General features: G+C 39.6%; 1 protein-coding gene across 2 annotated transcripts in view; it reads left to right on the top strand.

Annotated features, from left to right (window-relative positions):
- atrn (attractin) overlaps nt 1-26,273 on the top strand; it is a 148,039-nt gene that overhangs the window by 80,670 nt on the left and 41,096 nt on the right. For both annotated transcript variants that reach the window (XM_088002895.1, XM_088002896.1), the window contains exon 26: nt 10,865-10,943. In XM_088002895.1, coding sequence (XP_087859021.1) covers nt 10,865-10,943 — 79 coding nt within the window. The remainder of the gene's footprint in view (nt 1-10,864; nt 10,944-26,273) is intronic.

The following is a 26,273-nucleotide window of genomic DNA, read 5'->3' on the forward strand; positions in this document are numbered from 1 at the left end:
ATTTCACCCTTTAGCCCTGACCTTTTGTGCAGGTGTGAATACAATCAAGGGGTCCAAACAACCGGACCGCTTTCTGACGTAGTCTCAGTCTGCTTCCAAACCATTATGGTAAGGTTCGCCTTTGGTGTGAAAATATGCATCTTTTGGGATTTTGTGAGCCACTGTTGCTAGGCATTATGGTAAAACGAGCAAACCTGCGTCGCATGAGCTGCACTTGACACTGAAAATGGTATTGCTGCTGTAATAACAGCACAAATGTCCACAAGCAGGACTTCTGGAGTCTATAGTCTATAATTTTTCCAGGTCTGTGATGTGTGCTGCCCCCCATATTTCTGTCCAATGGAAGCAATGAGCTACACCCCCATAGCTTTGTTTACAAATTGTAGTCCTCTTGCAAAAAAGCACAACGTGAAAGCAAAACACACTGACTGAAAAAACTGAAGTTAGCTTTCAGTCTGGACCAAACAAGCAGACGAAGGGACTTTCCTGGGTTAAGTAGACCCTTAAAGACTAGATCTCACCACTATGCACTTCTTTTTAATGTCTCTGTTTGTAGCTGATAAATACAAATTAAACACTTGTTGGACAGAGTACAGGTGATAGATTTAAACTAGAACTAAAATATCAAAAGAGATACGGAAGTAAATTCCTAAGGTTGCTTAAAGGCGACCCAAAGGTACACATCAAGACCCAAAGGTACACATCAAGACCCAAAGGTACACAGCAGTCAAGACATCAAGGATCAGTAATTCAGTCATACAGTATTTCAGGATACAAGGATTTAAATGAAGTGATTAACCTGTCTAGGCTGAACATATCTGCGACGATCCAACCAAATTTGCTGTACCGTAATTCTGTGACACTGCGCTATATGAAAAATTCCATTGTTTCTGAAAGGGGAGACGTTGCACATTCCAGCCAATATCTGGTTATTACAGTAATTTCACTCCCACCGTAGCAGGGAGGGAAATTAATCTGAGGGGCGCTCTTTTAACCTAAAGACGACAGGCTGCTGGATGAATGACTGCCCTAGCACCCAACCACCAGGCTCAGCAGGTTTTCTGGGGGAAACCTTGAGTTGAGGGTTATCAAGAAGGTTTGACCATTTTGTGGTTGCTGGGCAGAGAAAGAAATGTAAAACAAATCCTGGACAGTTCCCTAGTTTTCATCTTATGTTGATTCCTTCTCAGGTTTCGATTCTTGTGATTTCTTATTTTATCTTAGATTGATAGTTTTGGTCTGTAAGAGAGAAAAGTTAACTCTAAAGTTTGATTTCTATGGCATCAGATGTAGCTAGCAGCTTTCTGCCGCAGCTTCTCTCTTTGCTCTACAAACTTGATAAATGAGACATGGGCAAATCTTATTTGTATAACTGTCAATATTCTGGAAGCCAAGCTGCCAAGCTTTCCCTTTTTTGCTTCAAATACTAAGTCTCACACAAACCCTGTGTTGTTTGCTCTAAGCTGCTTCTTTCTGGTGCAGACTGACAAACTCGCTCTCTCGTTCCCATGGGAAACCTGAGAGAGGAGGAGGGGAAAAAGAGAGAGAGAGATGGAGAGGCCCTGAACATGCATCAGAACCTTCCTGTCTGTCCTAAGGGGCCTCTCCAGGTGCTTGACTTCCTCTGCTGCCAGTGCTGTGCCAGAATCTCTCCTCTCCTCCTCTATCAGCTTCTCAGTCTTTTATTTCTTCCCCTTGTGAATCTCTTTCTTCTCTCTCAATCTTTATCTACACATTTGCTGCTGCAAAACTGCTTGTATGTTTTCCTCATCCGCTTTTCCCTTTCTGTTTGCTCTGTCGTTTTTATACCCTCTTCATCTTATCCTTCTCTTTCTGTCTCCTTTTCTATTCTTATCCCTTTTTACTGTTTTCTTCAACTCCCTGTTTTTTTAGTGTCTGACATCATTTTCAGGTTGCAGGTAGCCTAAGAAGTACCTCACGGCTCAGTCTTTGTTCTGATTGGTCCAAGAGTCTTTGGCTGTTTAATAATCAATGAGCAGGTCCACTTTGTTCGACTTTAAGCTTTCACTCTCTCCTCCTCACCGGAGTTGACGGTAGAGCACAGGGAACATGTGCAATCATGGCCAAAAGTTTGGGCGGTGATGCAGGTCACCTTTGTGACTGATTTACAGTCTCGCTGATTTTCTAAAGCTCTGACCCATTTCAGCCATTTTTTAAGAATAATATATGAAGACGATATTGGAAGACCGTTCAAAATACTTTTTATAACTTTTTATATTGTCCGGTAAAAAGGATCCCCATCTATTTGTGCTTTACCTAGATGCAGTGCTGCTTGACATGCTATTGGCTGGCCTTTGCATAGCAGCCAATCAAGATTGTTATGCAAAGGCTGCTTGGTGCTGATTGGCTGAGATAAGGAACACTGTGGATGTTACCTGCTGGTGTAGAGCCAAGATGGTTACCAGTGTGTGTAATAATGCATATTAAGGTAGTTTGAACTATTTGAATCTGCAGTTCAAAGCATTTGTCGAGGTGGTCAAGCATTTACAGATTTCAGTTATTCTCTATTCTCTTGTTTTCTGAGCCTTTTCACCTTCTGTCTTGAAGAAATAAGCAAAGCTGACTAAAAATAATAAAGTGAAGATGGAGGACATCTCTTCACTTGTTAGTTTAAGAATACCAGCGGTCCACTGAACTATCTTTGAAGCTGTAAAAAATAATAATTTGACTTCAAATTTTTAGCGGTCTTCAGGATCTCATAGAGTACTTTTTGATTACAAAAGCATTTGCTTTTTTCTTGTTTTTCTCATGTCAGCCACCAGGCAGTGCTGAAAATCAATTGCTCAGTAAATCTCTTAATGCAAATTTCTTTTGCAGACTGTTTGGTTTTTAAAAGTTTGCCTGAGTACATGTGGAGAGCTTTATTAGCTTTAGGAGTTTCTGTGTTTTAGCTAACTTCATTTGAGTTCAGTCAAGCCATCAGGACAGATGAAGCTGTGAAAAAATACAACAAAAGTCACTCGTAACCTACTGAGCTCACTGTTGGCTGAAAAGGAGAGTCAGAAGTTACTATGACTGCTGGAGATGAGCACCTGCTAAGTTACGAGGGTATAGACGATTGAAAACGTTTGAATCTTAATTGTAATTGTTTTTCAGAATATGTTAAATCGTTAAAACAACTATAAAAATGTTAGTTACAAAGCAAAATGTTTCATTTCCCAAACTTTCGGCCATGACTGTATGGTGCCAAGTCTCTCTCGTTTCCCTACAGCGAGGTATCTTCCTCTTGCTTATTCCTGTCTTTGTCACTGAGCACAGGTGTTTTCAGACCTTTGCTTTGTGGAAATGAATGTTGGCAGTGTGGGACTAGGAAAAGAAAAGCTTTCACAATCAAACTTGATCCTCGGACTAAACTGCACTTCTCCTGCAGCACCTCCAGCAAGAAAAAAAAATGTCTGAATCCCATATCAAAGACCTCCTGCATCTTCACTTTATTTTTAGTCAGCTTTGTTTATTTCTTCAGAGTAGAAGGTGAAAAGGCTCACAAAACTTCATCTTTTTTTCTTTTTACTTTAAGGAAAGCAATTTATGAAAAATTTACTTCAAAATCCTCATTGTCCCTCAGAAGCTTTTTTTGTCTATTTATTGCAAAAATTCCTGTTCCAGTGTTTTTTCTTTGTCATGTTAGCATGTCCCCTAGAATCCGACATCTTGGGCAGCCAGTGCTTTTTGGGCACCAAACTTAAATTTTTTTAAGCAAGATTTCATTTGGAAAGTAAGAGTCAATCAGTTCATCACAGTCTATCTGGAATCGCTCAGTCCCAGCCAGACTGGGTAGATGCAATCAGGAAGGATTTGTTTTCAACTCTTTCCTAAGATTTCCAGTATAATTGAGATCTAGACTTTGAATGGACCATTCTGACACATGAATAAGCTTGTATTTTGTATTTTCCTGACACACATTGCGATTTTGTAGCACGGTCAAGTAGCCATGTTACCTTTAGTTGTTATGAAAATGCTGTATATATATCAAACATAACTTAAAAGAAGTTTGACTTCATAATTTGACACCTTACAATTGGACTCTGTCTCTTTAAGAAGCTCCTACTCCTTCCTGTCATCACAACATTGCTACTAAGCTTTTAGGCACCCCTGAATGGTTGCCATGGGAGATTCAAGGATTCCTCAAACATGCGTGAATCAAGCAACACTCCAGATATGTTTTTGATGAGGAAATAACATTGTAACATGATATAAATCTCAAAAAAGTTGAATGAAAAAACTTTTCCAGGCCAAAAAGATAAGTTCCAATTAAGAAGCTGTTTTTAAGCCAAAACAGTTTTTAGGTATAAAATCTCATTCACAACAAATAATCTGTAACCAGGCTTGGGAATGTTGATGCAATCAAATAGAAACGAGTCCAGTGAGATGATGCTCTCCACTGGGCGGCAGATCGTTGCCTCTCTAGTCGTGAATGAAAACATGTTCGGACATGCCGGTTTTTGTTTCACTCCGTCTCCTTCACCAAACCTAAACGAGATCCCCTATCCACCTTCCCACCTCCGAGCCCAGCAGAAGGAGGTAAACAAAGCGTCTGAAGCTGCGTGGATTACACAGCCATTTGTATTCTGCTGTGTTTTCTGTCCTTGTTCTATTCCAGGTAGTTAGGCTTTCCATGAGAGGTCCCGCCTATCTGCAGGTGCTGCAGGGTTGATGACAGGAGCAGGGTGTCGAAGAGGACCTCTGAGCAGCCGCTGCTGCCGGCGCACGGTTCAGTGAACAAAACTTATCAGCCACGGTGAAAACGAAGCGCCGCTTGGCCAGTGAGCAGGTTTCATTTGCCACCCCTGGAGTGAACGCCAGCAGCAGCAGGGAGGATTAGTATGCAGCTGGCTTCGGACAACACAACCGGTGTGTCGGTGTTTGCCCTGTGGCTGTTGTCTTGCTGTCAGGTTAGCCAATGACACGTCAGAGCTCACCTCGCTGGCCTAAGCAGCCTGTGGCAATAATGCACTTCCTCTGGCTCCATTTCCACTCTGCAGTCTGCCTCGGAAACAGTCGGTATTCATCATTTTTAACCATATTTGATTGTGACAGGTTTACACATATGGCCTTTTTTTACCAACTGTTTCCTTCTTTGCTTAATAAGAACTAAACCAGATTTCACTTCACAACCATTTAAAGATGATGCTAAGATAAACTCATAGTGTTCATGAAAACACTGCTGTAGTGAGATTCTGGTGTATTAAATTCTCAGTAACAGAGTTTTGAATTACATCATTACCAACACTGCTGCATATTTAAATAGGCAGAATTATGTAGAATTGACTTGTTTTGAGCTTACATTATGTTGTAATGTTATTTCCTCATCTAAAACACACCTGGAGTGTTTCTTTGTTTCTGTCATGCATATTTGAGAAAGCCTTTAATCTCCCATAGCAACCACACACTGGTGCAAAAGCTAAAGCTCCTCCTCGGAGCTGCAGTTTCCAAACTTCAGCATTGCACAGCAGCCCTTCCCCATGACTCTCCCTCTCAGCTCCTTCAGACTGACCACCAAGAACTAGCAAACACCTACCCTAATGTTAGCAAATACCTAATTTGCTAACATCGAGGTAGCAACAATGGTAGTTACCCCTTCAGACTGTTGCTAATCTGAAGGAGCTGAGTTACTAGCTCCTGAGTTACTGAAAGGTTACTAGAGGAGTGAAGTTGTGACGAGTTCCTGAAGGTGGAGTTTCATGAGTTTAAGGAGCTTCTTAAAGAGACGGAAACCCAATTTCAGGGCTTTAAATTACAAAGTCAAATTTCTTTTCAAGTCATATTTGACATTTATAGTATTTTTATAACAACTGAAGGCAACATAGTTACTTGATTTTGGAATCACAAATGGCACTATGTGCCTGGACAATACAAAATACTTCCCTTTTAATGCTGGCTGCGTCCAGAAGGTTAAAGGTTTTACACGAGTCAGATACATCTGAACAATAAAACATCAGTGCCTTTTTATTTCCAGCTAGGTGTGATGATACATCACACTCATTAAACAGGAGGGTACATTAATTTTTTGGTTTTCAAAAAGTAGAGTGAAGGTTTGCTTTAATAAATATGTAATCAGGTTATTACCTTGTATTCCAGTTTTGACTAGAACCATTTATGCTTGTCTAATTCCAAAGAAAGTATTGAAAACGGTCCCTTTTGTGTCTCAAATAAATCAAATGAAGTTTTACTAAACCATAGAAGTGGCTTAAACAATCTCTGTATCATTATCTATTTCATGGTTGAGTCCACTTTTTTTATATTTTGCTCAAACAGACTGTATTTATTAAAAAAAAAAAAAAACCCTTAGGGCTAATGGGAAGCTGCTAAACAGAAACCAACTATAGCATTGATACAAACTACCCAGTCACGGTTTTCTGACCATGCTGAATCAGTTGTGTCCTGTGTTACTTTACTTATCCTTTCACTCATAATGCTGCCTCACAAACATTATAAAAGTAATGGAGGTTTCCTTTGTAACCCATTCTTTGTTTTGCTGACTCTGTCAAGTTAGGATGCTGCTCTTACATCCTAACTCCAGTCAAAAAGGCATCAAGTTGGGAACTTTGTCCTTTCTTGCTTCAAAATAAGATTCTAAAACAAAGAATCTTATTTTGACCTGAGACAGTAATCGTCAATAATCATTCCCAAAGTTTTATTTTGTTTCCGTTTTGGTGTTATTTTGGTTGGTCACTACAACCATAACAGCAAATCTGATCTACCTTGACATAGAAGTGCTTTACAACAAGATTGATGAAACAAATGCTGCATTACCTTCATGTACCGTCAATGTTGCTGTTGGAGTAGTTGCCACATTAAAGAGCAGGAACCTGCTTTCCATTCACCTGTCACTGTCAAGGGTCTGAGGCTGTTCATCACCAGTCGTTAGCACTCCAGCTAAGGAAGTTTGCCGGTGGAAGTGGATTTATTTTAGGCACTGTGGGTATTTTTCTTCAAACTGAACCTTGGAGTGCTTTCAGTCTACTTGTCGGCTACCTCCGTGCTGCTTTAGAAAAGGCATGAAAACACAACATTTGAGACAGATCTCTGCATTGAGTGGTGGGTGTTACTGCCCTTTGGGCTACTAGCAGCAAGATCAACCCTCTGCAGAACCGACAGAAATCTGAACACTATAATCTGTGTTTTGGCACCGAAATTCTTAAAGTCAAAAGATGTTTTCCGACTTATAAAGCGAGGTTTTCGAAATGAGAATGTGGGTGAATATCGGCAGCGTGTTTATCGTGGTACTTAACAGAGACAAAGATTATATTTAAACCTCAGATTTTTTTCCGTGAACTCTCTCTGTGGCTGTCACTTCTGTGATTTATGTCGGTGCATTTGAATCAAAGAAGCAAGGTGTGATTGTCACAGGTGGTTGCACAGAGACAGCGGAGGCCCGTAGCTGCTCATCTCTGCTCCATGTGGAAGCGTGAGATGTCGGCGTAATGGGAAGGTGAGATCTGAGGCGCCGCAAACTAGGCTTGTTTTCTTTTTGGAGCTTGAGATTTAATGAGGTGCGCGACCTGGTCTGTCTCTGTTTGTGTCATCCTTACGGTGTTCGCCTATATATGTTTCTGTCCTTTGATCTGTCTTTTGTTTCTTTGTCTTTTTACATTGTCAATAATTTTCTGTTTTCATCTCTCATCTGCTGTGAATCTGTCGGTTATTTCTACAATCATTATTCCTAATTTTTACCCTCTCTCCGTTTTTTTCGATTGCTGTCTTCTCTCCCCCCCTCTCCCTTACGCTGCTAAGAAGAGAAGCACATCTTTGATGTGAGTTTCATTTCCATTCATGTTGATCATTCATCAGCACAATGTCGCTCTTGAAGCAGTGAGCAGAGAACCAGATCAATAAGACTGAATGGATGGATCTCTTGAAGAGTTCTCTTCAGCCGAGGGAGAAAAAGGGAGTTATTTTTTTATTTTCAATGGATGGCTCCTTAAAGAGTCACTCGAATTGGGGGGGGGTGTGTTTGGGGGGCAGGTGAGGGTGCGATGAACGAGGATCTTAAAGCATTACCTTCAATACCAGAAACAGGAGAGGCATTTATATTGGGGTTGTTAATCTTTGGAGAAAAGTCTGCCTCACTAGAAAGTAAAAAGATGTTCCGCTTCAGCGTGGGAGTTTCTAATTAAATACACCTCAGAAAGCCTGGAAAGTCTGTTCATGTATTGTATTTGAGCGGAGAAGAAAAGCCCAGTAAACACTGAAGGGAAAAGAAGAAAATCACAGCCCATTAGCCTGTTTCTACTACATGCCAGTAACAAGAAAAGTTTTTTTTTCTTTTTCACCGGTTGATACAACACATCTTTGTAGCCGTCCGGTGGCTACCTTAAATTCATCCAGTGGATTGAGTTTTTTGTGCATTTGCTTGAAACTTCAACCTCCTTTTTCATTCCCAGTTAATCAGCCAGTTACTGATATAGTTAAATTTTTGAATCACTGATTATAAGAGGTTCAAAAGTCGAAAAAGTAATAGTAATTTCAGCAAAGCTGAAACACCACCACATTCTTTGAATGCTGTTTTGAGGTTAGAAAAATATAAAACCCATTACCTGCATCAATGACCCTATGACAGAGTTTTTTTTAATTTGATGGTCAATTGTTAGATTTAATTGCAGAAATAATAAGACTTAGAAAATCTAAATCAGCAGACTCTCTACTGCACAGTAAAACCCTGATCTTCACCGGCTATCTGGGCTCCAGATGTTGGGGAGAGAATTGAAACCATGTCAGTGTATTTATTGAAGCTCATCTTTCAATTAACAGTGGTGTGCCCCAGGGCTGTATGCTCGCTTCTTCCTCTCCAAAATCTTTTCAGAGATTACTGTACCGATTTCCACTCTTACACAAATGACACTCAGCTCTTTGTTTCAAACCCACTACATCACCACCCCACTCCCCCCTTCTTGACGTCTTGATTCATAACCTTCTCATACGTACTGTAAATGAAACTTAAATACTTTTTATTGGCACAAAATCCACAATCTCCAAATCGGTTAAATTTTTGTTGTATATCGACATCTCTACTGTTCTCTGTTACCCATAAGTCAAGAATCTGGGTGTTATCCTCGACACCAACCTCTTTATGGCTTCTATTACTTACATAATCTCCTCTCCTCATCGTACTTTTTAGCCTTTGTTCATGATCTGTTCATATGATGTTCTTGATGTAAAGCAAACTTGAGTCTTGAAAGGTGCCTATAGATAAAATCTGTTCTTTCCATCATTACTTAAAAAGTACTATTAAATTTCTGTAGAAATGTCATATCAACAGCATGTTGAGGTGCTTCTGATGCATATTAGCCAATTTGAATGACAACATGGTGTACGTTTTCATTACAGTGACAAATGTTACCACTGTACCTGCAGTTTTTCTTTGTTAATTAAAATCTCCTTCTGGAAACATCGAGCTGTCAAATTAGTTATGCTTGGCTCATTAGGACTTTTTGACTTATTGCTGAATAATAACCCATCAGATAATATAAGCCTGCAGCAACTAAAAGACAAACATTGTGCTCAGACTGTTGAAGACAGACCTACATTTTTTTTTAGATTGCATAAGGCAGAAATGTTTAAGGTGCAACTAAACCGCAAGTCAACTTTTTCTTTTCTTTGCTGATGAACTTTCTAAACAGGCCATTTACAGTTCTCTCTTTATGTTACTGTGTGAATTTTGACATTTTTGTGTAAATTTGTTTATTTCATGAATTTCCTTAGGTTGAACGGTGCCAAAGTAGTTAATTTTTCTGATTGGTTACAGAGGTACAGCTTGGTACGATCACATGACAGCCTGGGTCTGAAACGGTTTTATTCAGACACACAGCCTCACCTGGTGCTGAGTCGGAGTTAGAATAGCGATTGTGGCTGCGGCGAACATTGATTGATGGTGTTACTCTGCTTTGCAAATGTGTGATTTCTTCCTGCATGGCAACAACAGCAAGTACAGTGAAATGTCAAAAGGCTCAACAGAGTTTATGCTAAAATGTAATTTATGCTAAATCGGAAGTTATACTAGGAAGTTTAGCGTAAATTCTCTAAATAATTTACGGTTTAGCTTGTGTATTTTGTTAACATTTCTGTATACCATGCTCCGATATGCATGAACTGAAAAGGATTTTGATGGACTTTAGTCTGTGTAGGTGTGAGTACACAGTGCCTACTCTGTTTTTCGCTGTCATGGGAACACTGATGCTATAGTTGCTCTTTTGCCCTGTAACTTTACATCCAGGTAAAGGGAGATGCCGACTCAAAACCACCCAGGAATGAGAATAGCACACAGAACGATTTCCATTCCAATTAAAGCTGTTTTACCTGGAGTTGTTTAAACCGAACGCCCTACTGTGCCTTGCCTACTTCCTCTGCCTTTTTTTACCGGCCTGAACAGATGCTGCCTCTGTTTGACATTAAACACTTTCACCACATGTTGTGGAGCAGTGAAATCATCCACAGTTGTTTTACATACTGTACCTGTGAAGACGCTTCTAGTCGCGACTCCGCTGGAGTTCTCCTTTTGTCTACACAAAGCAGGTGGAATCTTTGAATGTTACATTGTTTGAGTGCTAGGATTGTCATAAAAAGGGCCTCAGAGAAACTTCTCCTAATTTAATAGTGGTATGATTGAGCTGATTTACAGTATTGTAAAACATTTTTCTGGTTATGATTCTCTTCATTGGAATTGGATGAAGTGGTTAGCTGCAGGCTTAACTTCAGCCGATTGCTTTTTAAGAACACAATTCGCATGCTGCTCCATAAACGTGTAGACGACACAAAATAAGTCCTCAGCCTCCCAGTTTTTGTCCCGTCCTCAATCAGTCTCCGAATTTCCTGCTCATCTATTCATCTCCCCACCTTTCCGCAGCTGCTTCCTGTCGCTCCTGCTGGTGGCCGCCGTGGTGTGGAAAATCAAACAGAGCTGCTGGGCGTCACGACGACGAGAAGTAAGTCCGAATCTTTTTATTTACTTATTTTTTTTAAGGAAATATAGATTTCCTCCTTCCCCCGGTTTGGGGGGAAAAAACAACCATCCCAATACATTTGTGGTTCTATTTATGTTTGATGCTGTGAAATTTCGGTTAAGCTGGATTTGTCTGATCAGTGTAAGAAGATTAAGCTCTGGTACTGATATCAAACTCCAGAGCAACTTTTGAACAAGTCTCTATTACCATGGATAATTACATATTAGCCCTGTCATGCTTTGTGATCACTACAGTGGATTGCTATTCAGAAGCTGTTATCTTGTGTTCATGCTGGTGTTATGGGATGTGTGCAGAAGCCACTCTAAACAACTCTGTTGCTGCTATGAGGTTTTACAAAATGGCAGGTCAAATTGTTGCAAGGGAATCACTCTTTTGACGCAAACAGCCAATCAGTAAACAACACTCTTCTGACATCACATGGTTGGAACCCCAGCAGAGCAATGTGATGCCACATCACTATTACCAGTGGAAAACCCTTACAACTGTATAGTGCTGAGTTGGTGCCATCTGTGAGCCGCTCTTCTTTCAGAACTGTTTTATTTCAGCCCTGACCGGACTGCATAAAGTCACACCATAGCCCCTTAATTAGGATTTAACTAAGGGTATTTATTGCCCGCATAGTTGCCCAGCATTACAGACAGTCTAAACATAGTGGTGGTAGTGTGTTTGTTTTAGGGATCCTCACTTTCGACATTCCTTGGGGTTCTTTTTGGTCAGCAGTGGTTTTTATTTAACCCGTACCTCTCCTGGAGGCCATCTTTGCCCAGTCTCTGCAGTATTTCAAAAGTTGTTCTGTGTTGTTTTTGACCTCCTGGATAAGTTGCCAGTGAGCTTTTGGGGCAATTTTGAAAGGCTGGCAACTTCTGGGAAAGTTCACTACTGTTTCATGATTTCTTCCTTTTGTGGAAATTTGCTCTCATTGAGGTTTGTGATGTTTTCCAGACTGATGGATGTGAATCACTTTAACTCCTTTTCCAGGGGCTTATCCGCTTCTTCCCAGTCAACCTTAGCCAAATTCTCCATTTACAGAATCTGCTTCTAAGTTATCTAATAATGTCTTAGTTTTTCGAATCTTCTAGCCTACTTTAAGTTCAGACAGAATGGTTTTATTTATTTTTTTCCTCAACAGATCTAGCAGTAATCAAGCCTGGGTGTAACATTGAAACAAGTACATGTGGTTACTCCCTGTTAATTCATCAAATGACTAGGTGAAGAACTAACTTCATAAAGAATTGGATAGGCTATCTTCATCAGAAAATAAAATTTGCTTCTTTGAAAACATTTAGTAGTGACCAAAAAGGCTGCTTTTGCATTTGTCATTTGAATTTCTTTGTTGCCTCCACCTTCTAAAACTCTTAACGTCTTTTGTCTGGAGATGTGTGAAACTCTTTGACGGTACATTTTAAAAAATGAATTTCAACCTTTTTTTCATGCTGAAAAATTATTGAAAAACAAACTTGACAAAAATGAAGATTAAAGCATTGATACAGGAAGTTGCAACTTTTGCTGTTCAATCTCGCATCAAGTCATTCACACCATTTTCTTTTACAGTCAGTTGACAGTTTTTACAGAGACAATTGAAGAGAGGAAAAATTAAAGCTATTTACACAATGGTAGCTTATATCAGTCCCAAGAATGACATGTTAGTGAGTCACATCAGCTGCATGGAAACTAGGGTAGTTTAGGACAGGAAGTTAACATTTCATTTTTCTTATCTAAACTCCCCAGAATGAAAATGGGGCATTTGATCTGATGACAGTCTTTCCATCTTCTTCTTAAGCATCAAGCGATTGCCTGAACATCGCTTACGGTCTAAGATGAGATGATGTTTAATTTCTGCAGCAGAAATGTTTCTTTGTTTTTTAAATCAAAATAAAGCCATTTTACTGTCAGGCAGGTGAAGGAAAACCAAATGGATGTTTTTATTATTCCAGCAAGCTTCATTACTGTGACGGTTTCCTTTTCTGTGTTTTAGCAAGTTAAGACCAACTGCGACTTGTTTAGCATGCAAAGGTTGTCGCAACGATGAGCAGACGTTGCATTTCTGTCGTTTGTTTTAATGAGAGAAAAACATTTAAATGAGGCATTATGTTTTGTATCTAATGCTCTTTTTATTGCTGTTTGGGATCCATAACTAAAACAAACAGTTGTTGTATCTTTCAAACACAATTTTGAAGCAGTCACCTTTATCCTTGAGCTTTTTGTGGATTTTGTGAATTTCAGAGCAGAACATTTCTTCAGTGCTTAGAAATGTTAATCAAATGCTTGTTAAGGTGACCTCTGGATGTTTTCACTACCAATCTCAAGGCATTAAATGCTGCGGCGGTCATTGAAAATGATTTTGTCCAGCAGACATATTATGTCTTTCCAGAATAACTGCAACATTTTTGACCTGAGGGTTAAAAACTTGTATGAGGCTTCTAAGCATTTCAAGCATTTTGAAGAATTGTACGTGGCAGAGAAAAGGCTATATTTAGGCAACAAAAGTGAAATTATGAATTTCTAGACGTTGGTCCAATTCACCTGGCTCAGTGAAGATTGGCTGTGAAGTTTTGGCTGCACTGCAGATTTGAAGCTTTTTTTTTTTTTTACTTTGTGTAAAGTTGCTTTCAATTGTTTTGATCAGTGCGATCTCTTGACAGATGGGAACAATGACTACTATGCTGCTTCATATTGCAGATTCACAGTCGCAGATTCACAGTCACAGTATGTTGGGATCGCTCACTACCCGTTCGCCTTTGCAGTGACTTGCTAAGATATTCCCACACTTTTTCATGAAACACATTCACATTGTTCACTGCAAAACACATCTTACAAAGTATTTTGGGTCTAGTTTCTCATGCACTTAAAATAAGACAAAACCAACTTAGAAGTGAATGTTCAGCAAGATATAGGTGCTTGTTATAAGTCAGTAATTCCTTAATATTGATGAAAAATTAAGATTATTTCACTTACAATATGGACGAAAAATGTTGTTACAAATTAAATAATCTGCCAGTGAAAGTAGTGCTTTTTTATTACTTGTAATTTAGTTTTGTCTTCAAGTGCACTAAGATATTTGCACTTGAAACTAGATCATAAACACTTTGTAGGATTTTGTGGGTTTTTTTTGCAGTGCATCACATTAAAGCTACAATCTTTAGTTGAAATTTTATGATGGAACAACCAAGAAAAATAATAGATTTTATTTAATTTTATTACAAATAAAATCATGGTAAACGTTTGTATTCACCAGTCTTGAGTAGATGGCTTTTGCTGCCAGTTTTGCACATTTGATTACTGAAATTTTTGCCATTTTACTTTTCTTCTTTTCATAATATCCTATGTTTTTTTAGATTTCAAACTACACATTTAAAAAATAAAAAAGAAACATCTGAACAGGACAATTTCAATAAATCTTGTCACACTGAAACACAGAACAAGCCACAACACCATCAGTCTTGTAAGAGGCACTAAATTCTGAGTGTAGGACATTCAAACTATGCTAGGCTCGGTTAGCAGTAAACACAACAAAAACAATAATAATAATGCCACTGTCTGACTACAACCATAATTCTAAAGCAGCCCAAAAACTAAAAACCTTTATTCATTTGAATAATCAAACTCAATGATAAAAATCCCAGACTGAGCACTGAAAGGAGATGAGAATCAAGCTGAATTGTGTAGGAAAGCAAACGCCACTCTACATCCACTTCCTTGGAAACCCTTAAATCTCTCACTTAGTTTCTCACTTTACAAAGTGAGCTGTTAAACATTTGCTGCTTGGACTGCAATGCTCAAAAAGCTCCAATCTGAATAGTTGAGCGTTAACAAATGAGTTTTTTTCTTGGCCTGTCAGCCAGTCTGACAAACTTTGCTGGCTAAGCTAATCCAAAGTGACGTGGAAACCCTAAAATGTCAGATTATTAGCAGTGGTGAAGAATCCCTTAAACGATGGCAGCATGTAGAGTCATAGCAGATTCTCATTAGCACCATTACTGCCTTTTGAATGACTGGCCTGGAGGTAGACTGTATATGCTTGGGGAGAGTTGTCGGGACTACAGGGATGTGGGGAATGTGTATGCGTGTGTGTGTGGCAGTTTCTGCAGGTACACAAGTCATGCCCGTTGAAGTGCCCTTCAGCTGTCACCGTGCCCCAAAGTGCTGTCATCACCCTCACCTCTAGAGGTCTCGCAACATCCACCCCGCACCCACTCCACACTCACTCCATCACAAACCTGCTGTCGTCCAGCTGGGCCCTCCGCTGCCCTAACCTTTACTCAAAATTGGCTCTGGAACTTTAAGGGAATTGGTTGTTAAAGGCAGGAGAGGTCCAAATAAACACTCTCCACTCCCCCAACAGATTGGTTGAGTTTCATTGGCGTTTATTGTACTGCTGATCGAAAAAGTGTGTTTTGAAGTATTCAACTACATAATGGAAGAACAAAGAAGTCACCAGTTATCTTTTATACCATATAAACTTTATACCAAGCTGTTGTCAGGTGGGATATAATCACTGTTATTTGTTTACCTGTCAACATGATTACTCTAAAACTTCCAAGCTGAGTTTGAGGGAAAATGATTTAAAGGTGGAAGAGCCGATGACCATTTTTCTGTGGACGTGGATCATTTTCTTCACAAGTGCGAGGTGGGCTTCCATCCCCAGTGAAGGATGACGCTCATTGAAAGGTCCTTCTTTTTGTTTGGCTAAATTGAGATAATCATGTGAATGAGTTATCAAGCACTATCAGGGAAAAATGAGATCAGAGGAGTTTCTGTCTCCGATAAGACATAGAATATATTTCTAAAAAGTCCACAAAAGCCTATAAAAAATTCAGTTTCTCTCATGTAAAAAAATTGATCAAGAAAAAGTCATGTCAGAACATTTTTCTACCGTATGCTGTAACCTAGGGTGCGTTCAAACTGCAGCCTGAAGTGACTCAATTCCAATTTTTTTGACGTAATGCGACCTGTATCCGACCTTTTCATGGCAGTGTGAACAGCACAGGTCGGATTCTTTTTCGAATGTGACCCATATCCGATACGTATCCGATTCAAATGCGACCTGACGTCCAGGTCGCATTCATCCGAACTGAACGTCACTGATTCTCAACAAATCTCACTATTCTGCGTCCTGATACGCGCAAGTGGGAAGAAAAACAATAACCATGACGGATTATATGAGGATTAAGTTGTTAATATGCTGCTCCGGCTGGACAACAACTTCAAATATGTAAGCTAAGCTCCACCGTTAGCCTCCATGTTTACTTCCGCAAATACTGAGCACTTCTTCTTTTTATGGTGGTTGGCAGAACACTTAGAACGCTGACACTATTGCGCCCTCTACTGCGCATGCGGGACACTTTCAGGTCGTTTGCCCATTTACACTGCAGAACGCATACAGGTCGCATTTACTGGCAGTGTGAACGGCCCCGGCAAAAAAATCGGAATTGAGTCACTTCAGGCTGCAGTGTGAACGCACCCCTAGAGTTTATATTTATGGATCAAGCCCAAGCCAAATCTCACCCAAAATTCGGGCCAAAATAATTTGCTTGATGTCGGGCTCATGCTTGTGTGGCTCGCTTCATAAGCCTGCAAAGAAAAAAAAAAATCACAAAATAAACTTGTTAATCTACTTATTGTAGTCTCATTAAAGGAGTAGATGGTTTAACTCATTGAGGACAGAAAGAAAGTAAGGTGCAGAATTTTATCAGACTCTTGACAAGTGCAGCGCAATAAATGTGCACAATTTGTTTAAACCATTTTTGAATTCAATTATTATTGTAGTCAAGACCACCAAGTGGAGACCATGCTAATATTAGGTGACATTAGCTTGTTCACCAAACTAGGTGTCAAACGACTGACAAGAAATGGAAACTAGTGCCCTAAAACATACAGAATATTCTGTATACAGGTATCTAAATTAACATGTATAGATAATACTGACAAAATCTTTTGTGAAGAATTCTAGCACAGGGGCAGATTGCTAACGTTAGCTAATTGGCTTTGCTGATATAACTTAAACATAGCTCATATTTCTTTGTGCTTAATTTCTAAATGACAACAAAAGTTTGACATAGTCCCCAGCATCTCTGAAAGCCTTTATGCTTCCTTCTGGATGTTGTTTAGCAAATATATCCTTTATAATTTATGCTGATGTATTTCTGAAGCGCTAATCCCAGAAAACCACCACTCACTTGCTTGGAGTGCGAGTGAAGGGAGTGGGTATGGTTGACGGCAGTGACAAAAACACATAATTAGCAATGAGTCACATTATAGCTTGGAATTGAATCATCATGTTCTGCATCCTGTCAAAGCAAGGATGCTAACAGATACATTTGGGAAAAAAATCTGCCTATTAGGTAATATTTCCACAGTTGTGGTCTTGAAATAAAATCCTCAATGTCCGAGAGTGAGAGAAGATGGAGTCCAAGACCGGTACCAAATATTGCAACTCTGGATTCAAATTCAGCATTCAGAGCAAAAAAAACCAAAAAAAATCTGGCATTTTTTCTTCACCAATGTTCAGTTTCCTTGAATAAAATGTTGCAACGTTGTTATTATTATTATTATTATTATTTCCAAGCCAAAACAGCATTACACCATGGGGAGATGAAGATCATTAAGTCTGCACAAAGGTGTTTGCATCACATTCAGATTGTGCCCTGACTCGTATGTCTCCTCCATGAAGTGGGTATTTTATCTGAAGAATCCTGAGCAGAAAACAAGGCAGTTAATTAATGTAGTCACTTCCTCCAATCAGAATTGCAAATGTAACTGTGACACAACAGGTGGCACAGTTATATTTGCAGTAAAAAAAAAAACAAAAAAAAAAACATTAGTTGCATAACAAGACCCTCTGTCACAGATGTCAGGTCGGATTGGGACTTGGACACCTGAAGAAGTATTTTTTTTTGGCATCTGACGTCCGCCTCGCTCTACACCCACTTACGGCAGTGAAGAAAGAATATGGTTTTTATCTGTGCATAAAAAAGAACAATGTTTGGTCATAAAATTTAACGGCCTTTTTCCAAGCTTTGTGATTGACCTACATCTGCAGGCGAAGGAAGCAGATACTGTTCTGCTGCCTTACAGTTCATTTGCTCTCATTCACATATTTGCCTCCTATGTTTCGTGTACTATTGTGAAATAAATTATTTAAAAACACATATTCTCTACTTCATGATCACCGTTGATGGATTTTTCAATGTAGCTGGTGATGAATACTTGGGTTGATCCATTTCCAACATCCCAATGGATTGGCCTTAATAATTCTGCTACAGTTGAGGCACAATGAAAGTTTCTACGATTGCCGGTGTCCTCACCAAAGGTTCATGCCAGAGCCAAGCATGGGATCACTTTTTTTTGGCCGTGTGACTGTCTAGAAATTACATTCGTCTACCATGAGTTCCTTGATGCACACCAAGACGTAATTCTGTACTTCTTCTTACCCTTTAGATCCATGAAGGATGTATTGTATTCATTCACCACTCCAGAGATGCACAGTGTTCTGAAATTCACTTTGATTTGTGTGACACCTCAGATCTCTTTTGGTGTGTTTTTCCATCAAGGTGGTCGTAGGGTTTAACTTGCGCTGGAGACTAGAGTAATTTCTTAGCATGTTCTATAAGTAATAAAACTATAAAACCTTCCCATATTTAGACCCAGCTATGTGCCATGGCTTTGTGCTATTATAAATATCTCATCCATCAAAGGTTTCTCTTATCACTTTTAACCGGTACTTTTTGTGGAGATGGTTTAGCTGCACAAATTGGATTATTTATCTCTGTGCCCATGCAGGCAGATGCCTTAATTGCACTATCGTAATTAATGAATGTCATTGTTTTGAGCAACACATTTTTGAATGCATCGCCATCCTGACCGGCTAATCTTGATTTATTAATCCTGCTTTAAACTCTGGGAGTTTTTAACGAGGCTCTCTCAACATTTTGATCAGTTGTTTGTGGTAGAATGGCATTAATTGATTGTTGCAAGGTACTAGCGCCAGTTTAGTCATTTGGTGGAAAAAATAAACTCTTTGAAAGTCTTTTATCAGGAAAAAAAATGCTGTCGTCATGGAAACCATGAGGTCTAAAGTGGCATATTCATTGCTGTAGTGGTATTGTTGATAAAGTAAGTAGTTGGAGCGTTGAAGTTAAAAGCTGCAGATTTCTCTTTGTGATGAACAATTGGGGTCAGAGTTCAAAACACAATGCATATAATTGTTCTTCTTCTTGGGAAACAAGTTGGTATATTACTGCCACCTTGTTGTAACAATTCATTACAGCCAGTTACTCTAGTTCATAGCTAGTAATGTATTCAAACAAGAACCGTCCACCATTAAAGGTGCAGTATTGTGTAAAATTGACTCTTTTTTTTAGCTTGACATCATGTTATAATGTTATTCCCTCCTGGAGTGTTGACTTGATTCTTTCGTGCATGTTTGAGAAATCCTTTAATCTCCCGTGGCAACCGCTGGGCAAAACGCCTGGGTCGACCAAGCTCCGCCTTCGAGGACAAAGCTCCTCCTAAAAGATGCTGTTTCCAAGCTTCTCCCTCATTGAGCAGCTTCTCCCTGCTCAATGAGGGAGCAGGGAGAACTCAGAACCCACTCAGCTCCTTCAGACTAGCCAGCAGCAATTAGCAAACACCTGGTGGAGCTGAGCAGCTGCTCAGTTCATTATTTGAGCTACATCTCAGTAAAATGCTGGTAAAAACGTTGTTAGAGGCTTAATAGAGGAGCCATGTTGTAATGACTTCCTGAAGGCGGAGCTTCAGCAAGAGCAGCAGTTTTTAAAGAGACAGAGGCCCAATTTCAAGGCGTTAAATTATGAAGTTAAATTTCTTTAAAGTCATATGTAATAAAGAATTTTTATAACAACTGAAGTTAACATAGTTACTTGATTGCGCTATAAAATTGTGCTGTGTGCTTGGAAAACGCATAATACTGCCCCTTTAAAGTAATCATGAATTTTGGTTTTAACTTGTATATGATTGAACAAACTACAACCAATAGCCGACGTCTTTTCAGATACGTTCAGGAAGCTTTTCTGTATTTCTCCTTCTTTTATTAACAGCTTCTGTTATTGACATTTTGAACGAAAATAACATTTAAAGGTGGAATTTATATCTATGTTTACAGCACATTTTTAAGCAAATTGTAAACTTTACCCCATTTCATTTAGCTTTGAAAATCCTCTCCTAGCTCCCAGCCCTGGAATTAGCCTGAAGAGCCACTTTGATTTGATTTGCGGGTTTTGGTCGGCGCCTTTGTTTCCGAACTGCTACTGATGACACCGTGTAGAAACCACTTTTGGAACAACGAAAAATCCACATTCAGCGAATAAAATCCTCTCCTAACTGATGCAAACAGAAAGCCGGTCGTGTTCGAGGTCAAGTGTCTTAGTCGAAGCCTTTTGCCTCCCAAGTTTGTTCTGATCTCTCCAGCGCCATCCCTTCTGGCGCTGGTCTCGCATTCATCCTCGATTCCTCCAAGTTGCGCATTACTTGCATCAGACTTACAGTGACACATATTTGCATCTACTTATGCCCTTATTCATCCCACTTAAGGCCCTGTGCCGTGGGAAACCGAGGTGATTTCATATTGTGCGGTTATTGCAGAGTTGCCGGAGTTTAGGGGTTTTGGCCCTGAGACTTGTTCTCACTGGTTGGTTTTTAATTTTTGTAAAATGAGTCCAAGCTCATTGTTCTGTGACAGGTTTTGTTTTGTTTTTTTTTTTTTTCTAGAAAAACTGCGAGCGGCTGTCATGAAAAGCAAAAATAAGCTCTTAAAGAGAGGCTTAGAAATTGAACATATTGTTAAAGTTATCCCCATGGACGCTAATTTTAAAGTGATAAAATTAAGTTTTTATTGGTGAAATTATTAAAGTTTATAAAAGAAAGTTGAATTTTGGATTTATTATGACCATTTTGGTTCCATTTCAGCTATTTTCCACGGCTGACTGTGAACTGCTGTGGGCTTTTCAGGCTGGATGTGCCTAGAAACCACTAAAACATTAATGCTGCATAATAAAGGATGGCAATTGGATGATTAAAACTTTAAATCCAAATATTTATCTTCTATAAAAGCTCATCTTCAGTCCCATTGTCCGTCTGATAGATATTTTTGGGACTTAAAAAATAACCCTGCATAGCAACAAACAGGAATAAGTTCTTACAAACACACTTAGCTATTTAAATATTTTGTAATGTTTCTCTTGTCATTTAGGCGTCATGAAAGCAAGACAACAGAAGACGTTCAGTAAGGACGCACTGATCTACTTTTTTCACTTCCGATATCGATGTATCGGATCGGCCGGTACCAATCCGATACAGAAGCAGCACTGAACTGTCTTAAAATGTTCAGATTTTTAAACAGACATACATGGACTGACTTACAGATTTATTTGCTAACTCTGCACATCTACTCTAATAACTTAATAATCTTGGTCAAGCATGTAGAAACAGCTTTGATTTGTTCAGTCAGTGACATTAGGAGTAGAACAGCCGACGTAAAATAAATGATAAAGAATACATCAGACGCGTCAGCTCTAGCCATTGTTTTCCGTTGGATGCTCTTGATGCATCAAACGCTTAAAATGCTCCAAATGGTTTAAATCTCGCCGTACTAGACACTCAAAATGGACCACAACGGCCCTCAACGCGACTCCACATAGACTTTGAATGTGAACCAGACGCGCCTGACGCTCTAAACACTTTTGGTGTGAACATACCATTACGCAGGTTTCATGTAAATATCTCATGTTCAGGATTCCATCAATACATCCTGTATTTTCTGTATAAACAAAGGATAACCCAAAAAGTGTTCTTTTTTGTTTTTGTGTTTTTTTACTAAATTAACAATCCATAACCCACCTGTTAGCTTCGGGGTATTCTTTTCCGCCATGTTTGCCATGCATCTGTTTCTCTGTGTTTGTGTGTGTGCCTCTGTACTGTCTGAGCCCTAATCAAAGCCTCCCTTTGAGACATGACAGCTCCTTTGAAGGAGACAGCAGCTGCCAGATGGCATTAGACCGGCCAAGCTGCAGCAGCCATTTAATGTTGCCGAAGACGCCGGACCCTTCAGTCAGAGATGAGCCGCGCCGCAGCCTGAGCTGCCCGCTCGGCGGTGGAAGCTTCTTATTCCTGCCGCAGCGTTGTTGGTCAGCATGGGTGGTGTTCACCTTTCTGCCCTCTCTTCTTTTAAACGTTGTATTTCCTCTTACCCCGACGAGTCTGCCACGAGGAGAAACTAAGTGATAAAACGAGAAATGTCGCGTTCGCTTATCGGCGGCCAGCAGCGGTAAGAACACAGACAGGTTTCAGGCACAGCTTACGGAGGCCTGTAAGCTTCCTAATTAAAGTGGAGATCCAACAGAAGCGGCTTGCGAAGGGAGAGGGGGAGCAATGCATCATGATGCAAAATACTGTAACAATGGACCAACTTCCTTTGCCTCAGGGCCAGACCGTCTTCATTCATGATTACAGAGGAGATTTCAGGCCAGATTGTGACTGAATGGGTATAATTTTAGCACTTTACCTGTAATAGTTGAGACACGTCCAACAGACGTAGAAGGGGAGTTTCTACAAATGAAACAGTGTTGGATCTTTCTCACGTTTTGTCATGTTACAACTTCAAATTTGTTTATGAGGTAGTCTCGGTTAAAGTAGCACACGGTGAAGCTCACATTAAGCTCATACTTCCCGGTCGTTCAGCAAAGAAACAAAATGACTCCAAATTTTGGCCGTCGATAAAGAAAGGACCAGTTGAGACTTTCATTTTTGTAGTTTCCTTTGTTTTGGTACTTGCTGCGCATGCATCCGTTCCAGAACTGTCTGCGTGTTGACGTTCAGTTTTCGGTTACGAAATGGAGAATGGGCGACGTTGAATTTGTTTTTTCTTTACTTTTTTCATCAATTGTGGGGCATATTTAAATCTCTTCTCCAGTTTTAAGTCTTTTACAACATCCAACAGATCTTCTTTTTAGGATTCTCCTATATTTACCTCCATCCTGTACTTCTCTCCAATCTGACCATCTTCCCTGCCTCTGCTGATGTGATCGCAATGTAACAAAATCAAAAAAAAAAAAGTGAATGGAGTATGAATATTTTTCCAAGGCGCTGTATTCCTATGAGGATGTCATATTTTCCTCCCAAACATCCTCTTGAAGGAGTGTGAACGTATCCAACATCAATAGTTGCTTCTAAAGCGCCTATAAATCTCCTCTAACTTGACATGGACGGAACTGTTTTGCACCCCAAGGTATCTGCACAAATACAGATCCGTACAATGCCCCTGACGATTGTTGCCATGCCGTACATGATGCACCGTATTGTAGGTTCTTTCCATTAGTGGCCAGGGAAAGGCAGGGAACTGCAGGGATGTCTCTTGATACCTTCATTTATTTATTACCCCATTAAGCTGCCCTCTTCATCCCCCTTTCTCCTTACAAACACCTCCCTCCTCACTGCCTTCGCCAGGCCATAAATATGAATGACAGCCACTAGTATCGTGGCTCAGCCACCTTTTTAAAGGATATCACCTATTATGCCATAAAATAGGTGGAAAGCTGTTTAATGAGCTGTGATGTGTAAACCGAACTTTTCTTTTATGTATTTATTCTCACCTCCCAAACTAATTAAATGTTTTGTGGTTAAAGGTATAAGGTGGTTATAAAGTGACATGCAGAAGAAGAAGAAGTTGTCGTCCCTGGAGAAAAAAAAAAAAAAAAACCTCCCTTTGAACATGAGCACATTCCCCCTGCCAGGAACACAGGCCCCCATTTCACTTCTCCCTTTGATGATTGTGTGAAGGAAGGTCTGCACATAAAAGTTTCTGAAGAATGGAAGCAGATCAGAGGGAAGATCTGAGACCCTAACAAGACAGGCTGCAGTGAAATAGTGGCGCTCTCTGACGTAAGAACTGTCACTCGCTGGTTTTGAGCACCTCTGGATTCCTCTTTCTTTTTTTTTTTTTCTTCGTTTAATCGTCTCTGTAAACATTAGAGGGCGGCTTTTGAATTGGGCAATTTTACATAGACTTGTTTCATCTATACCGGTAACATTTCAAAAATATTCAAAGAGCCTTATGGTCGTTAATGCCAACTGTCCTAGAGATGACGGTCAAAACTGATGTCATAAGGTGCGTTTGATAAAAACGTGTTATAGTGATAGTAGTTATAGTAGTCTGTTAATGCAAGTTTTAGTACAACTTTGCATTTAAACTTTCATTATTTACTGAATAATGAAAAGTTGGCCATTTTAATGGACTTTTAATGCAAGTTTTAGTACAGCTTTGCACAAAGTCTCATTATTTACTGAATGACACTTCATGACAACAGTCATAAACATTCATAAATTCTCCTTCAGATTCATAAGGAGAATATGAAATGTCATGTTTATGACGGTGGCATGTCAGTCTTATGCACAACCCTTCAAATAAAGTGCTCCCCATGTTTGTAACTTCTGGCTATCACACCATTAGTTTTGTTAGATATTTGTATTGTATTGACAAGTTGTGTTTTTTTCTTGTATATTCAGTATTTATTTTAATCAATAAAGGGTTTAAAACTACTTTAAACCATTTATTTGCCATGAAGACACCGGTGTCCTGACAGACCAAATGTGAGCGTTTTGAGGGCGACAGTTAAGGTCTTAAGTATTTTTACTTAACCACTTAATATTACATATAAATATATAATATGTATAGATTATAAATACAGAAGTTCAAGTTCTTGTCAGAATCATCTTGCAACATTTATACAAATGGAACATTTGTTTTCCAACTTTCATTTAGATTTTCCGAAGGTCAAAATTTAAAAACCTCCTCCGGTTTAATCGCTGCAACAAACACGAGCGTAAAGTACAGTCTATGTTAACTATGACAGTTTAAAGTAATATCTGTTCTGAAAATGTCCCCCTGCCTATCCAACTGGAAAATTGGAAACCCAACTGAAACAGTTTGACTGGTAGTGGTCTAATTGCGCCGCACCTCCTCTTAGACCTTGGGTTGTGGTCTGATCCTCAAGGTGAGGATGAATCAAAACTGGCAGTAAAGTTGTTAAGCGGTCTCGCGGCTGTGCCCTTGTGTTCACGCCCTTGACCGCCGCAAACCGTTGACCCACCTGTATTTTATCTCGCAGGTGACGGTGTCACCTAGCCCTCACGTCTCGTCCAGTTTTCTTCACCATCTTTCTCGTCTGCCCCCGGTCCATTCACTTCCTTGTTGTTGGATGAAACTGTGTGACATCTAACCTGTGCCATGGCTGCCCCTGTCCAAAGTTTCTCCAATTCTGTCTGCTCCTGCTGCTCCTAAGCTAGAGCTACATGAGTATGTGCCGTGTTCAGAAATCTCTTCAGAGCGATGCACCAGTACCAACAAACCAATCATTGAATCTGTTTTAAATAAAAGCAACTAAAGCTGCTGTCACACTTGTTAACTTGAGGCTTATGTGTTCAGTGGATCAAAATGAGGAAATGCCAGGTGTCTTACACTGGAGCTGATCAAATGTACAGACTCATTGAAAACTGAGACGTTTAGCATTCACATTAAACTGTAAGTCTGCTTTAGCATTGTTAGCAGCTGAAGGTTAGCCAGTCGCAGTATGGCTAAATGCCTTGTTTCTCATCTGTCACTTATTTTCATTTCTTTTCCTACAAAATTCCTAAAGTGCTGCGAGAGAAACAGTTTCTCTCTTTTTGTAACAGAGTGCTAGCAGCAGCCTAACAATTAGTCTTGGCTAGCTTTCTCTAGCCACGTAATGTGGCAATTCAAGATCTACTTCCTTCTACTCTTCAAAATAAGAGTCTTGAGCACAGATTTAGGGTGCTGACCTGTAAGCACATACACTAAGATGTTGAGCACATAAACGCTAACACTTCACTAGACAAAGATTTTTGGACAGCTGTCCATGAATAGTTAAGACCCTCGCTAAAAACACTTAACTGCCTATTTTATTACTTGTTCAAACACCAAATATACCTTAATGTGCATTAAAACACCAGTGGATACCATTTTATGACTAGTGCAGAAGCTAAGATGTGTTGTCTTCAGTATCTCCCCTATTGGAGGCTCAGCCAATCACTGACGAGAAAAAATGTGTGGCGTTTCTGGATTGGCTGCTTTCAAACATCAGCTATCAGAGGGCTAAGTAGCATTGCGACTAGGTATTTTTTTTATACATGCCATCTGAAAAATTCAGAATACTCAAATTTTCCACAAATCTGCAGTCACTTAACAAAAAATGTTCAAATATGTTTACCCAGGAATTCTAAACCAGTGTGTCCAACAGTGCTGCAAAAAAATTGAAGAGC

The sequence above is a fragment of the Poecilia mexicana genome, unplaced genomic scaffold, assembly GCF_051168715.1.
Source record: "Poecilia mexicana isolate PSO_F unplaced genomic scaffold, ASM5116871v1 scaffold_22, whole genome shotgun sequence".
NCBI lineage: Eukaryota > Metazoa > Chordata > Actinopteri > Cyprinodontiformes > Poeciliidae > Poecilia > Poecilia mexicana.